Raw genomic sequence first — 15,717 nt, forward strand, 5'->3', positions numbered from 1 at the left:
GGGCCGCGCCGGGCCCAGCCTAGCGACCCGCTGCGGGGTTCCCCGGCCCGGCTGCGCGCGGGGGCTCTGAGCGGCCCGGGTACCTGCTGAGGCCCGCAGCGAGCGGGGCCGCCGGAGTTTCTCTCTGGAGCGAGGTTCCCCCTCGATGCGGGTGGGGTCCCGGTGCGACAGCGGCTTGCAGGGCCTCCCTGGAGGAGCGGGGTGAAGAGGTGCGGGGGGGATAATTAATTTTATTCTGTAATTGCTGCTTACGAGGGAGGGAGAGCTCTTTCCCCGTCAGGCGCCGGCTGCAGGCTCCCGGGCCTGCGGGAGGGTGCAGGGCCGGGCCCGGCCTGTTTGCTTTGCCCTGCCCGGCCCGTGGCCTCCCTGTGCCAGGGCCCTCAGCTTGGCATGAGCTGCCCTGGGGAGCAGGCGGCGCTTCTCCTCGGCTTGGGCAATAAACCTCGGTGGCATTTCCAGGCCGGCCTGGCCCGCCGGGGGGGGGTGAAGGCAGGCAGGTAGCGACCCCGGCCCTTGGCAGAATGACAGCTCCTCTCTGGTAACAGCACACAGCCAGCTGCCTCTAAGCGGGGGGGGCGGTACATTTTCTGCTCACTTTGAACTTGCTGTGATAGTGCTTGAGTAATACAGTCTCTTCCTCAGGAAATATTTGGCCGCTGGTGAGGTTACAGATCCTGCTCTTCTCCCCGGTGTGGGAGGGGCTGTGGGCCCATCAGATGTTAAGGTGCAGGCTGTAATCTTAACCTGTTCTTCAGGGTCACGCTGCAGGTGCAGGCCTAATGCCTCTTGTGAGCAGAATCTCATGGTAATGTGTTTTTTTAGGCACATCACCCTTCAGTTCAAAATATTCTGGTAAATGTCCATCACAGAACTTTGCTGAAAAGTTAAAATGTCTGTGTAGTATTTCCCTGAGACTGATGATACCTCTTTTTCTCTCTCTTTTTCTTTTTTTTCTTTTTTTTATAAAAAAAGAGTACCTAAACCAGTGGAAATAATTGGAAGCTTCCTACTAATAACAGCCTGTTTCAGTGTGGTCCTTACTGCCTGCTTTACTGACATAAAGAGAATGACATATATGGCAGTCTCACAAACTATTTTAGTTCTGTTAGCTGTGACTTTTTTTGTTGTTATTTTTCCATTTCATTCCATTTGACCAGTGATAATTGGCTAGCCAAACTTTTTTTTTCTCCTGTCTATAGTCAGTGTCCTATTTTTGGTTTGTTTGTGTGAAGATGGTGCTGGTGTGTTTTGGTTTATAATCTTCCAGGGAAGTGTGCAGGGAGGGTCATAAACCTGTAGTAGTGTTTGGTGCCTCTTTTTTTTTTTTGGTGTGTCTCTTGTTTTACTTCATAGAGCAATATTGTAACTTTCGTCCTTGCCCTGTTGAGCAAAACTGAAAATTAGATGCTGGGTACAAGCTTCTGCAGTCAGTTACCCTTTTTAACTTTTTGTAACTGTAGACACCTCCTTCAGAGGAGACTAGGTGAAAAATCATAGTAACATCAAAAAATAAATTGGAAGCGATCCAAAGCATCCTCTTGTCTTAGTTATCAGTAAAAGAATTTAATGATTAAATTATATCAAACATTTACTTATACAATCACCTCCATAAAAGGCAGTGTTAATTAAATCTGTTACTGCCCAACCACAGGCCTTCAGCTAGAACCTTTTCTCTGCTATCCCAGGCGTGGATGGAGAGCATGATACCACACTGTTATTCCCGCAGATGTTCCCAGAAGACGCTGAGAGAAAGGAGCAGGAGCATACACGATAGTCCTGCCTCGGCACAGTACAAGTCTAGGTTTGAATTGTTGCCACCTTGAAAACTGGGCTGTATTTGAAATTGTAATAGTCCCGCCAAAATGATGTAATTTCACTTTTAACAAGTCCGTGGCAACAGGTACAGGTTTACAGAATAGCTTCTGGAATGTTCTAGCACTTGAATGCAGTGTTTCATTCAGTGTAACGCTCGGAGGCGCTGCCCTGTTAATTGCAGGGTTTTGGTAGGCCTAATACCACAGCCCCAAGCCCTGTGGGGGAAAATACAGCCCAGTTCTTGTTCATAAGTTTTAGTTCTGTGGGTTTTTCCCCCTTCCCCAGAACCCTTGATCTTGAAGATGGTGAGTAGCCAGCCTAAGTACGATCTAATACGGGAGGTTGGTCGTGGCAGTTATGGTGTGGTGTACGAAGCAGTCGTCAGGAAGACCTCTGCCCGGGTCGCGGTGAAAAAGATTCGGTGCCATGCTCCAGAGAACGTGGAACTAGCTCTGCGTGAGTTCTGGGCACTTAGCAGTATCAAGAGCCAGCATCCCAACGTCATTCACCTGGAGGAGTGCATCTTGCAGAAAGATGGTATGGTGCAGAAGATGTCCCATGGCTCCAGTTCCTCCCTTTATTTACAGGTACATGAAGCTGAGGTAATGGGGTGGAAGTACTTAATATGGATATGTAGCTGGGAGGGAAGGAGGTGGGTAGCTAAGATTTTTTTTTTTTAGGTATGCTTAGTTAGAAGAGGGTATTGTTTGCATTGATGACACCCAAAAACCCCTATATATATCTTTAAAGGAGCATATCTATTGAACAGTCACCTCTGCCTTGTAATTTGAAGCCATGCCACTAAAAGACTCCAGGATTTTTTTTTTTTTTAAATGCAAATCTGCTCTGATAATGTGAGGAAACACCATAGGTAAAGCAGAAGGGAGGTGCAGACTGTTGTATTACCTGGTAGAAGCCCTGCTGCAGGGTTAATGAGCAGACACATACTAATGTCTTGGGACAGAGCTTTGAAGAATTTCTTAATCTTGGATGTCCTTGGAAGAGGAAGTAACCTTCTTGCTTTAGGAAGCCAACACTTAAAATTCTTTCAGAAATAATAAGCAATTGTAGCATGTGGTGAGCTGTTTTCTGAATAAATAAATATTAATCGTTTCAAAGAGAGGTAGAGGTATGATAAGTAAGGGAATAAATACTGCTTCCCCTGAGTGACTACTGAAAGTGTCCTTTAAGTTGCCTTTTAAGTTTGAAGATGCATCTTTTTGAAGAATAAGTAGCTCTGGGAAGACTTTGAAAGATGATCTGATTCATTCCCTTGTCAAGAGGCTGCCCCAACTATAAATCATCCCCTGGCAGAAATTTGTGTCTCTGGTTTAAAAAGTCAGTAGCCTGCTCAATGTTTGTTGTGTTATCCCTAGTCAGCTTTTTTTTCATTTCAGTTTTTATTGTTGTCGTTCTTGCATGTCTAATGTAGGACCTTTTGTTACTGAACACTCATCTGACAGCCCTTCAGGGCTGTGCAGATCCCGTTGTGCAGAGCGCTCTACAAGCCTGAGAAAGAAGGTTCTTGCCTTTGTAAGCTCCCTGTAGCTTGGTAGTCGTTACTGCTGGGATTAGGGTAAAATAATACTGACCAGCTCATGTGGGAGAAATTAGTGCTTTACCTTCCTGGTGGTTAGTGGATCTGTGAGAGATTGCATCAAATCTGTGGACAGCTGTACAGAGAGGAGCTTAAAAAAAAAAAAAAAGGCAGGGTGGAACTGCAAGGTGGGGGAGAACTACCAGATCACCTGTGGTATTGGGTTTTGGTGGTAGTGCCTGTTAACTGTGTGGTGTGTAGATCCTCCCTGTGTCAGGTGCAAGCACTACAAATTGTTTTCCTGCTCCAGAGAAGAGCAAAGGGCAGGGCTGAGCTGACTCCAAAGAGCCTGGGATTGCTTTATAATAGCATGTGCTAAAATAGAGAAAATCAGATCTCCCTTGGCTTGCCCTCCCCTCTCCCCACCCCAGGTGATATTACGTTACAGAGCTGAACGGGTGTGTGGAGGCTGGCTGGGGCAGGGGGTGTTAGTGTCTCCTGAAGGGCTCTGGGGCAGGTGCTTAGCTGGTGTCAGCTGAACTATGGCAGTAAAGGGAGAGTCCTAAACTAGCCTGGTCTTGGTGCTTTGCCACTGTCACAGATGTGGTGGTGGATCTTGTTGTCCTCACGCTCTGAACTGGGCTCCAAGTACAGCTTCTGTAAGGCCGTGTGGAGGGCAGAGCTGTGGGTTGGTGCTCACTTGGCAAAGGAGGCTCCCTGCTGCCCTGTGATACCTTAATCTCCCTGTTATTGGCTATAAACCCTAAATATGTAGTTTTCTAGTTCTGTCATGGATTTACAGCTTTAACTTGGTCCAGTTTGAGTACTAGTTGTGCTAGTAATGAAAGATAGCTATAAATTGCCAGTGATTTTGCACTTGGAAAAAATTGCTTTTTTTAAAGCTCTTTAAAATGCTTCTCTAAATATTAATAGCTACCTTAATTTTTGAAAGCTGGTAGGAGCTGTGTTTGGTTTAGTATACATTGGCTTACTACTAACAGAAATAATTGCAAGACTTACCTTCCAGAGCGTGCTAAGAGCCACTTCAGAGGAGCTGAAGAGGCAAATGCGTAGTTGCGTAAACAGAACTAGTAAAACTCATTGCTGTTTTTACTTTTTTTTTTTTTTTTGTATGAAGCAGTTATTAGAACTGGCTGCTTGAGCTACTCACTCCTTATATTCTAGCAAATAGCTCGTGGGTCACGATGGTGGGGAAGGTGTTACGTGCAGGAGCTGTTTGGCTCTGCGGGTGCATTAACATTCCTTCCCCTGAGTTAAGGGATCCTGTGTTAACGCTCGCTAGAATACATGAATGTGTAAGGAGTGGAGAACGGGCTTTAAAAACCTATTGCCGGGCTGCTTCATCGGTGGGGGACCAATACAATCCTCAGGCACTGCACAGAGTTATTTGTTGAGACTTTGTGTGTTAAAGTTGTTAGCGGAGTGGGTGGGACAGGCTTTGCTGGGGTGGGACGCTGTCCAGCTGAAACAGATGGGAGTGCAATGGCCATTTAGTATCTCTAAAAATACTGTTATCTGGGTCTAGCTCTAGTTTCTGGGCAGGAGCCGTGAACTTGATATGCTTCGCACACATGAAAATAAGGAGACTGTCAAATACATTGTGATTTTTTTGTTTGTTTTTCTTTTTCATCAGAAATACTGCATAAAGTTTTATTTTTGCCAGTTGCGATATCTTGCTCTCTGGATTGTCGAGAGGAAGATCCAATCTTCACGCATTTTTCCATCATATGTTCTTGTGATCATCAGGTAGTTATGACATTTCTTTTCCTTGTTGCAGCTTGTAGAGACCTCGTTAAAAGGAGAAATAGTCTTTGACCCCAGAAGTGCTTATTACCTCTGGTTTGTAATGGATTTCTGTGATGGAGGAGACATGAACGAGTATCTGTTGTCCCGAAAGCCAAACCGCAAGACCAACACCAGTTTCATGCTTCAGCTCAGCAGCGCGCTGGCATTCCTGCACAAAAATCAGATTATTCATCGTGATCTCAAACCTGACAATATTCTGATATCTCAGAGCAGGATGGATGCTGGTGACTTGGAGCCTACCCTGAAAGTAGCTGATTTTGGGCTGAGCAAGGTATGCTCAGCCTCAGGACAGAATCCTGAGGAACCAGTCAACGTAAATAAGTGTTTTCTATCAACTGCATGTGGGACTGACTTCTATATGGCCCCTGAAGTCTGGGAAGGACACTACACTGCCAAAGCAGACATCTTTGCTTTAGGGATTATAATCTGGGCAATGTTGGAAAGAATCACATTCATAGATACAGAAACAAAGAAAGAACTTCTGGGGAGTTATGTCAAACAGGGGACAGCGATCGTGCCTGTTGGCGAGGCGCTTCTAGAGAACCCTAAAATGGAACTGCTCATCCCCGTCAAGAAAAAATCCATGAACGCTCGAATGAAACAGCTGATCAAGGAAATGCTGGCTGCCAACCCGCAGGACCGACCCGATGCGTTTGAGCTAGAACTGCGATTAGTCAACATAGCTTTTAAAGACAGCAGCTGGGACACGTGACCTGCCGAGTCCCCCCTCTCCACAGAGCTGTTTCTCACCTCACTGATGGTGCAACTTAATGGCAGTAAAAGAATTGAGCCTGAACTCAAACCTGCAGGGTGTAGTTCCTACCAAACCAATCTCTTGAGTTTCATAAATGATGCCCATGTGAGCTGGCTGCGGTGTTAACGATGAGCTGATGTGTATGATACCAGGATGTTACGTGCAGGTGTAAGATGTGAGGATGTTTGTGTGCACTGGCTGGCGGTGGGTTGTCTTAAAGAGCTGAGGCTTGATTTCCAGCCCTGTGTCACGAAGTAATTTCGTACATTCCGGTTTCCTATGTCAGTATTAGGAACTCTCATGGAAAAAAAGTGATTTGCATGCTGGTAGTGCAAATCTTCAGGCTTTGTACAGTAATTCTGTGTATATAATTACGTATATGAGTGACTGGGAGTGTATGCCACTTTTTCTTAAATTATTTGCTATGGGTCTGAATGATTGGGGTCTGCTTGAAAACTAGGTGAAGAAGATAGATGAGAAGCATTCCTTCTTCTCCAGGCCTGAATAACTTTATTATTTATTTTTGTTATCTAATATCAAAGATAGGGTCTGAGACTTGACTTTGTAGACAAAAAAAAAAAAAAGCAATGCAAAGGGATCAGCAGTTTCTAAAGTGCTGACATGGCCGAGTTTAGCACTTACAGCTTAATGAGCTCGTCACCGAGGGAGTCAAATAAAAAAATACATGCAGTCAGGTGCTAGCATGTTGGCTAGTTCATCAATCATTCAATTTTGCTTTCTTTTAGTAATCAAATACTTTATTAATCAGTTAATCAACAGTTTCACAACATGCCCTCTACTCCTGTACCTATAACCCAATAGCACCTGGAGGATTTATAATAGCAGAGTACTGTGGGCTTACTCTATGGAAAAGTGGATGAGGGAATCCAGCAGCACAGCATGTTATTTTTAAGATTCTTCAAAAATATGGTGGCAGCACAGTTTTCCCATTGACTGAATCTAATTAGTAATGCAGGTCATGGCCTCTTCCTTTCTGGCACTGCCCTTAACCTGGTAGTGATGAGGAGATAAGAGGGTGACTGTTTGTCTTGTGGAACACGCCTATTCTCAGATACGGGAGAAAACTCAGTAGCCAGCATGTGAAAGGTATCTCTTGAGTTGTGTGGCAACCTTGGCTGTTTTTTTTTTAAATTTATTTATTTTCCTCCTTTTAAAGAAGTAATTTTTATTTAAAAGCACGGATGGTGGGGTGGAAAGCTTTGAAGTAGTTGAAAGGCTGCTTGTGCCCGGCTCTTGTTGCACAGAAGCAGATTGATATGCTGAGAGAGGTTTCGCTGAGGCCACCTGACACCCTACGGCAGACAGAAGCCGCTTTGTAATAGCGTAACACTTTGTTCTTGTGGTGCAGGACCGTGACCTTTCTCATCAATTTGACCTTTTGGGAAAAGTAGAAATGCCTTTAAAGGCAGATATATTAAAGCTGCAAGAAAACCCAGTTTTCTTAATAAAATCAGCTTCATGTTTTTTCCCAAATCTTACCTGAAAACTGCCTTAAGTATTCCTTTCTGTAACTTGCTTCTGGGACACTGTTCCCTCTTAATGCTGTGAGAGCAGTTCTGATCAGTCAGTGTTTGTTCTGCCTGAGTGAATAAACAGCATAAAATATAATAATTTTTTTTTTTGTCTTCCAAAAGCAAAGGATTCAGTTTCTTCCAAATTTCTGAGGCTTTACAGACTACAAGTCGTTCTTACTGGTGCTGTACAGAGCTGGCAGCAGTTACCCAGGAGGCCTTAGTACTTAATTCTTGTTATTTTGCTTCACTTTGTCATTTAAGGCAAGTTGTCTAAACATTGCTTCTCAGACAAATGCACTCTGCTGTCTCAAAACAAAGTTTACTCTTTATAAAAGGTGCTATAAAAGTAACTTCCAGAAGACAGTGATCCTGACTAGAGCAGAGCTCCTCGCTTCAGCGTGACTGCAGCCTCGTGCCTGCGCAGACACCCCGGTGTCGCTCCTTCCTTGCAGGGAGCTTAGTCTGTAAAAGAAGACTTGGAGCCTATCTGTGAGTAGTGATAAGAAGAAATCAATCTCTTTCTTATGTTCTAGAAGCAGAGATCTGTTTGTTCTCATGTTTTAGCTGAGTTCAGTACAGTTGAAGCCTCGGCTTGTTACTGAAAGGAGGAAAACAAGCCTCTCACTGCCTGTGCCAACACTGTTTCACAGTACTTACATTTCAGCGTGCTCATTCGATGAGTAAAGATTTAAGAGGGTATATCACTTTTCCCTGTTAAACTTGAGAGCTTTTTAAAAATACATTGCTAACTTCCTCCTCTCTTGCCCACTGCAAAAGTCAGAACCTACTGCAGAATAATCCTACTCACCTCTACGGTGCTTTGCAAATCGCCTGATGCCCCTCTGAAATATTTCAGAGGGCAAATGCTGAACATGCCTGCCTGCAGTGCAGCAAGGAGTGAATGGCACAGGAAGGTTTTGGGGTTTTTGACTCCTGAAGTGTTTCTTTGCACTGATTGCCACTTTAAAGGGTTGGGGGTACCTGAAATCCCTCTCATGGTGCTTAGCCTTGCTCTTGGGTGACACTGTTTGTTTCCTTGTTTAACACTGAATAGTAGTCCTCGAGGTCTGTGTCCTGTTTGATTTCTGTTGTCTGAGGTCTTTGTTTTAAAACTTTTGATAAATCCAATTGTTGTAGCAGCTACAGAGTTATTCACCAGCCTGACACGAAGTCAAGATACTTTTCAGCACTCAGAAAAGATTTTTTTTTTTCAAATCTTTCTTTAAAATTGTAAAATATATTTTATGGAGAATTTATAATGAGGAAAATTGTGTAATTTATTAAGTTCATGACTGTTTTTTTTGAAATAAAAATTGAATTTTGATGATGTTTCTGAACTTTCTACAGAGAAATGCTTTCTTCTCAGTCAGCACAATGTCATCTCGCTGTCAGCAGAGCTACAGAAAGGTTTATTTGCTGTGCTAGGACAGAAGTAAGCTGTGGTACTTCGTCACAGTCATCCCGTAAGTGATCCTGGGCTTGTAAAAGGTGCTAGGTTGGCTAATAGCTGTGCTGCTCATCTTCTGTGGGGAGCAGCAGTGCCAAACTTCCACTGGTGTGTAACGTGCTGCTGGAGGACGTGACAGAGCGAGGCCAAACAGGGTGTGAAAACAGAGCCAGCTCCTGGAGCAGCTGAGGTGAACCCTGTCTGTGGGGACCCTGCGGCTCCTGCCGAGCCCTTTGACAATCAAAACAGTGCTCTTCTGGGTGTGCTTCGTTTTCAAAGAGGGGATTAAAGAGTAAAAGCAGCATTCTTGCATCCAGTATGTACTTGTAGTTGTTATTACAAGCAGAGTACCACCCTGGGCTCTAAGGAAATCACTGGCAGGCTCTGCCTACCCCACTACTGGTACTACTGGATTTTTGAGGCTGCAAAGCCTGCGCCGAAGCGAGCCTTTCCCCTCTAGGTCCTGTGTGTGCCGGAGTAGGATTTTACCCAGAAAACAGCCAGCCCTTGCTGTGGGTGGGTGCTGCTGCCCTCCTGAGTGCCCCACAAGCCCCCGTGCAGAGAGCTGAAGGCAGCTCAGTGAACGTGTCTGTGTTTCTCTCTGGTGTGTGTGGGCTGAGCACTGCTGGCTTCATCTGGAGCTGGCACGGGCTGTCGGGGCAGCTCCTGGGTCTGAACCAGGCATAAATGGGTTTCTGGAGGTTTGTGGGGGACCGTGGCCTCCTGCTGTCACAATCCCCAAGAAACCCTTGAGGAAACACACATGATACAAAAGTCTAGTTATTTACATGTTTTAATTAATAGCCCTCTGGAACAAAGGGTGGTGCAGACTGGGAATGGGAATAGTGCATACTGGGAATTCTGTCAGTTGTCTTGCCATTTCTTACCCCCGCAACAAACCCAAGCCCAGCCACCTCCTGTGGGGCCGTGCACTTGCATCATCGCCTGCAGATTCCTGGTGCCAGAAATTGGCTGATTCCCCACCTGGCAAGAGCCGTGTGGTTAAATCGGTAAATCAATGCAGTCGTTGCAAAAGAGGGATTGAAATTTAGATTATTTTTTATTAAAGGATAAGTGCCTTAATTAAAGGAGAAAGTCACATTTCTGATTAGTTGTGAGAGTGGTGATTTTAAATATAGACACAAGCTAAATTCCTCCCCCACAAAATGAAGAAAATTAAGCCTACATACTTGAAATACATCTAGTCCATAGAGAAGGGGGAAAAAAACCCTCATGGAAGTGCCTTGTGGCAGAAATTAGATGTGACTAAGGCTGCAACTCTGCTCAGATACCCCAACCTCTGCTTTATTTCTCTTGTCCTGCAGGGTGCTGAGGCTTCAGGCTCCAGCTTGCCTGTCCCCTTTCCTCGGGCAGGGCTTGGCCGGGTGCTCCCAGCTCTGTAGGCTTGGGAATTGCCCTGTTTGTCTTTTCTCTTTGGTTTAAAACGGAGTTTTCCTTCGAGTCTGCCAATCGCAGCTGCTGCGCAAACTGCAGCGTAATGGCAGATGTTGTGTTGTGGTTGAGATAAAGTCCTGTCTTGGGGAGCCCACCCCTTGGAAGGGTGCCCTCATGTCACAAAAACAACTGTTTTTCCTTCCCCGTGCAGCGACTGGCCGAGTGGACCCGATCTGGTGGCCTTTGGACTGTGGCATCACAGTCTTGTGTTGCTTTTCCCTTTGCTCCGCGGATCCTCCTCTGGGGTATCAATCATTAAGCGTTTTTTAATCTTTACCAGTGGTTTGTGTGGTGAACACAAGTTGTCCCACAGAGAACTAGTTAGGATTATTTAAACGCAAACTCTTATTTAACGGGCGCTGCTGAGCGCTGTTTCGTTTCCCTTTCGGTCTGAGGGGCTGGGGAGCCGTTTATGCAAAGTGCAATTTCTATTCTTAAGTGCAGCGAAGGAAAAGGGATGTATCTGAAATGCCACCAGCCATCCTGAGTGTCTGGGGAGGGGAGGGAGGTGGAAATACAAGACGGGGCTGCTGCAGATCTCTGTTCACTAGCTCTGTCAGCGTTTTGGGGGAGCCTCAGACCGCACGTTTTTCTAAGTGGAACAAGCCAAGCACGGCGAAGTCGAGTGACCTGAAGGATGAGCTGTCACTGTGAGAGGAGCCGCAGCCCAGGTCACATTCTTGTTTAAATCTCTTTGTTCGCAGATGAATTTCCGGGTTATTTGGGTCTCTGAAGCAGAAAGCAGTTGCATAAGGGCTGCAGTTGGTGAGGAGCAGCCAGAGTCAGTGCAGGAGCCTGGGCTGAGCTGCGGCCGCTCTCTCTGGGGCAGCCCCACGTGTCCAGCTCACACCCCACACCCCACCAGCTGAAGTGGGCTGGGGTGCTGGGGGATGCCCCAAAGAGGGAAAACTGCTGCTAGAATTGCAGGTGCCCTGAGGCCTCTCTAATCTCTGGGATTTAAAGTAAAAACAGGTGCAACCTACACACCTTTGCAGGTCCCTTGCAGGTGGTGGGTTCAGCCCTGATGCTCATTGCTGACCCTGGGGAGGTTCCCTCAGTCCTGGCAGCTCGTCCCCTCTCTCTCTGCCTTTCCTTTCTGCCCCTGTAGGTGCAGGACTGACCTGTTTTCCTTCCCAGAAACCAGCCAGCCAGCAGAAGCCGTCAAGGCCATCGCCTGCCATGGGCTTTGAAGCCGCCATTGGGGGTATGAACAGGAGCCTCAGTGTCTTGTGCTGGGCCCAGCTGCTCTCTGGTTCCTACTTGCACCAACTTGTTGCTGGCTGCCTTCGATGAGGTGGTGGTTTCAGATTTATTCATGCTCATTTGAGCCCTTGGTATTTTTAAACTTGTATAGCCAGCCTTCCCGAAGGAAGGCGCCTGCACCCTGGGCCCTCTCTGGCTCACAGTCACCCAGCTCCCATGGGCCCTTCTCCAGGCGGTGGCATTTGCATGGACCTCAGACCAGAAAGAGCTTTTGTGGGTTGTGAAAGTAAACCAGCAAGTAGAAACAGATGGCTGTGTTATCAGGTGCTACAGTCCTGCCTGCAGCTGGTCTTGGTGGAGTTAAAGTGATTTTTTTTTTTTCTCTCTTTTTTCTTTTTTTTTTCCCCCCTCCCTCCCTGCCCTGCTCTCCTCTCTGGATCCACGCTCTTGCTATGCTGTTCCACTGCTGCTCCTCAAGCCTGATGTGTGGGTTATGAGGTGGGGACGTAATTAGCAGCGCTGAGAGGGCCGTGTCCCCCTTTACCAGGGGCCAGGAGGGCTTGTGGGGAGCAGGGCTGTTTAATCGAGAACTAGATGTGCTCTGAAAAATGGTGTTGGACGGAAGATCTGTGCTGTGGGATTTGTGACCTTTGAGGACTTTCTCGGGCTTTTCTCACCCGTCCCAAGGACTGCAAGTTTCCGTACCTGGCCCCAGTGGTTGGGTTTTGCCCGGGGTTGCTCTGCTTGCCTGGCACTGAGCAGGGAGGGGAGGGAAGTGGGGCCCCACTGAGGAGCAGAGAGCACCTTGTGAGAGCTCATAGTGACCATAAATAAAAACAAGGGACTTTGAACATCCATGTAACTAAGAAAAGCCACCTGGTCCATTCACAAGAGGCTGATTAATCGGGTAAATCCCTTCCTAGAAGTTGAAGTGACAAACCCCCCATCGCCTTCCTGAGGGAAGCAGGAACTGCCTGGGATGCTGGTGCTGGGAAGGGCCCCTCAAATTATTCCTTTTTGTATCCCAAAGGGAATCTGCCTTGTCCAAATATAACAGTTCAACAGTAAGTGCCTGGTGGGTGCTCCGAGGAGGAGCTGGAGAGGAGGGCAGTTGCTCCAGGGCAGGGGTAGGCGTTTGGTAGGAGCATCCCCTGGGAACACTCTGCATCCGCCAGAGAAAGGGGAATCCAAGGCTGCTCTTACTCACTTGTGGCTTTACCGGAATGGCTGCCGGGATTTCAGCTGCGAAAAGAAAATGTGTCCTAATAAACAGTGATTCACTTTGCCTGGAGTTAAAAATAAGGCCCTGTTGGCTGCCTGTCTCCCACGTGGGAACCCAGTTGCTCTCTTCCTCAGGGCAGATCCCAGGGCTGCCACAGGTTTCTCCACCCCTCGTCCCCATCCCTTTCCCCGTCTTCCTCTGGGGTGGCCGCATCCTGCACATAGAGCCCGAGTGCTGCTGGCAGCACAGCTGCCTGCGTTGCTCCTCTCCAGGTTTATTAGAATAGAATAGAATAGGTGGTTTGTCCCTTCCTTGCTTTCACCGGGATGTTTTTCCGGTGCCGGCAGAGCTGGGACAAGCCCTGGCCACTCTCATCCTGCTCAGCCTCCATTTTAGTCTCTGGTTTCATCAGGCCCCGAGTCCTGTCTCCGGCCTCTTCCTGGCACTGGTGCCATCACACAGGGAGGTGCTGGACACTGACTGGGCCCCAGTTCCCGGCACTGGCTCCCCAGCAGGAAGGAACTGGGATGGGGGCCAGTAGTGCTCGGGGCCAGGTCCCCTCTCACCCAGGGACAGAGCGCCCTGGCCTGCGGGTCCCAGGACAAATGTCACAGCTTTGTCCCCACTGGAGCCTCCTGGTCCCCTGAGTCCCTGCAAGCAGCCTGGGCTGGGCTGTGAGAGGGATGGAGGGAGCTGGGGTTCCTCGGGGAGCACTGGGGGTGTTCTCTGACCCTGCTCCGGGGTACTGGAGCCCAGCTCAGGGTGCAGCATGTGCTTCCACATTCGCAGCCCCCCAGGCAGGCTCTGGGGATGGAGGGGGGCTGGGGGCTGCCCTTGTGGGATCGCTCAGCCCTCGGGAAGGGGAGAGGGCAGTGGTAAAAATAACCCCTGGGCCAGCTCCAGCCCGTTGTGGCTTCCTGCGATTTACAGCCCTTCCCGGGGGGAAGAGGAGGCAGGAACGGGCCTGGCTCAGGCCTGGCTTTGACCCTTTCGCCGCCAGCAGAGAAGGTGCCAGAAGGACCCTTCCTCCCTCCTCCCTCGCCAGCTGGGGCAGGATCCTGGGGAGGGGGATCGTGGGGGGCTCCTGCTCCTGAGCTGTGCCCAGCATCTCGGGGTGGATGTAGAAGAAGAAGCTGCCAGAGTAGACATGATTTCCCTGTCCCATTCCTGATGCCCTGTGGGCTGGGGGGACAAAGGACTCATTCCTGCCTGGGAGGAGGCAGAGATCTCTGCTGCGGATCCAAAAATCCCGACCAGGCTCCTGTAAGGAGGCAGAGGGAGAAGGAGAGCTGGCAGAGGTGAGCTGGAGGTGCTGGAGAAGGAGGGTTAATGCTGGCTGGGCAGGGCTCCGGGGTGTGAAGGCTGTGGCTGGGGCGTGGGGGTCATGCTGGCAGGGTGGGCTCCTGCTGACGGGGCCGGGCTGGCAGGAGTTAATGGGGTGGCTCTTCCTCAACCTCTATATGAGGCTCCTGCTGGCTCTGGGCTCAGTTTGCTGCCGGCAGCCAGAGGGGCAGGAGCTGAGTGAGTCTGGAGCATCCCTGCATCCCATCCCTGCGACCCTTCTCTGCATCCCTGCGTCTCATCCCTGCGACCCTTCTCTGCATCCCTGCGTCTCATCCCTGCGACCCTTCTCTGCATCCCTGCGTCCCATCCCTGCGTCCCTGTGTGGGCTCAGGTGAGCGAGAGCATCCCCCACCTGCCGAGGCGGGTGTCTGGGCACGGATCCTGGCAGCAGGGCTGGGCTGGGGAGTGTGCAGGCACACCGGCACGGGCACTTGCTCCCGGGCACGCTGGCTCTGCTAGGGTGAAGCCAGTGGGTGACGGGACCATGTGTGGGGACACCTTCCCTTGAGCCCTCCATGGAGCTCTGGCCAGCAGTGAGGGTGGCTGGGGAGCTTGTTCCTTGGGAGCACAGGACCAGCGTGCCTCAGTTTCCCCATCTGTACACCAGGACTGAGTGCAGTGTCGGAGCCCATGGGCTCTTTAGTGAGCCCTGTTCTGCCTGGCCCCATGTCCCTGCTGTCACCCGGGGAGGCTGCAGGGCTGGGGCAGCTCCTGGCAGTGGGGGTGACTCTTCATGGCCATTCAGGCCTGTTCTCTGCGGAACCATCCGCTTTGGGCATTTACAGCCCCCGGCTCAGGCTCCAGACCCCCTTCCCCCAGCACCCATCTCCACCACCGGGCTCGCAGCCCGGACCCACATGGGTGCTCGGGTACAGCTGAGCAAGAGCCATCGCACCCCAGGGCTAATAAAAGCCCCTTTGCTCCACACCCCCGCCGCATGGGGCAGGAAAGGTTCAGTCCCTCCCAGGCATCTGAGCTCAGCACGGAGACCCCAAAACACCCCCCAGCCCCTGCCCTGCTGCCCCACACACGGGCCCGGCCGGGGCAGCTCGCCAGCTCTCCTGAGCACGGGCTTTGTTCTGCTGTCCCTGCACTCGGAAGGATAAGGCGGTCGGCTCCGGTATTTTTTCCTGTTGGAAGCGGCTCCTGGGATGCGGGTGAAGCCGGCGGATGCTCTGCGCTTCTTTCTTCCTGCCCGTGGATTGTTCCTGCCTGGGCTGGCAGGGCTCGCTGCCTGCTGCCTGCCTGCTTGGCCGAGGGCAGCACTGCCCTGCCACGTGTGGGATCCAGGGGACCCCCCGGCTCCGCTTCGCCCCCCATTCTCCTCCTGCCTCTGCTGCATCCTCGGTGCTAACCCCGGCTCTCCTCTCTCCTCCCAGGGCTGAACACAGGAGCTGAGCAAAGCTTCGGGAGACTCTCCAGCTGCAGCACCGGACCCCCCCCCAGCCACTCAGGGGGGAGCAGAGAGACCAGGGGTGCCGTTTTGGGGCTGGGAGATGATGGTGCCCCTGGGCAGCCCCCCTCTTGCCATCTGTGCCTCTAGCAACCTGCGCCTCGTGGCCCCCGGCCGCGGCTCCC

The 15,717-nt window shown here is 49.8% G+C and overlaps 1 protein-coding gene across 1 annotated transcript; it reads left to right on the forward strand.

Annotated features, from left to right (window-relative positions):
- The first annotated feature begins 59 nt into the window (after positions 1–59).
- Positions 60–6,244, forward strand: PDIK1L (PDLIM1 interacting kinase 1 like). The gene is made up of 2 exons (XM_026863347.1): positions 60–2,402; positions 5,151–6,244. Exons 1-2 carry the CDS (start codon positions 2,118–2,120, stop codon positions 5,889–5,891), a joined length of 1,026 nt encoding a protein of 341 aa, XP_026719148.1. The 5' UTR covers positions 60–2,117; the 3' UTR covers positions 5,892–6,244.
- The last annotated feature ends 9,473 nt before the right edge of the window (positions 6,245–15,717 follow it).

This window comes from Athene cunicularia, assembly GCF_003259725.1.
Source record: "Athene cunicularia isolate RWA chromosome 23 unlocalized genomic scaffold, athCun1 chr23_part1, whole genome shotgun sequence".
In the NCBI taxonomy this organism is placed as follows: Eukaryota; Metazoa; Chordata; class Aves; order Strigiformes; family Strigidae; genus Athene; species Athene cunicularia.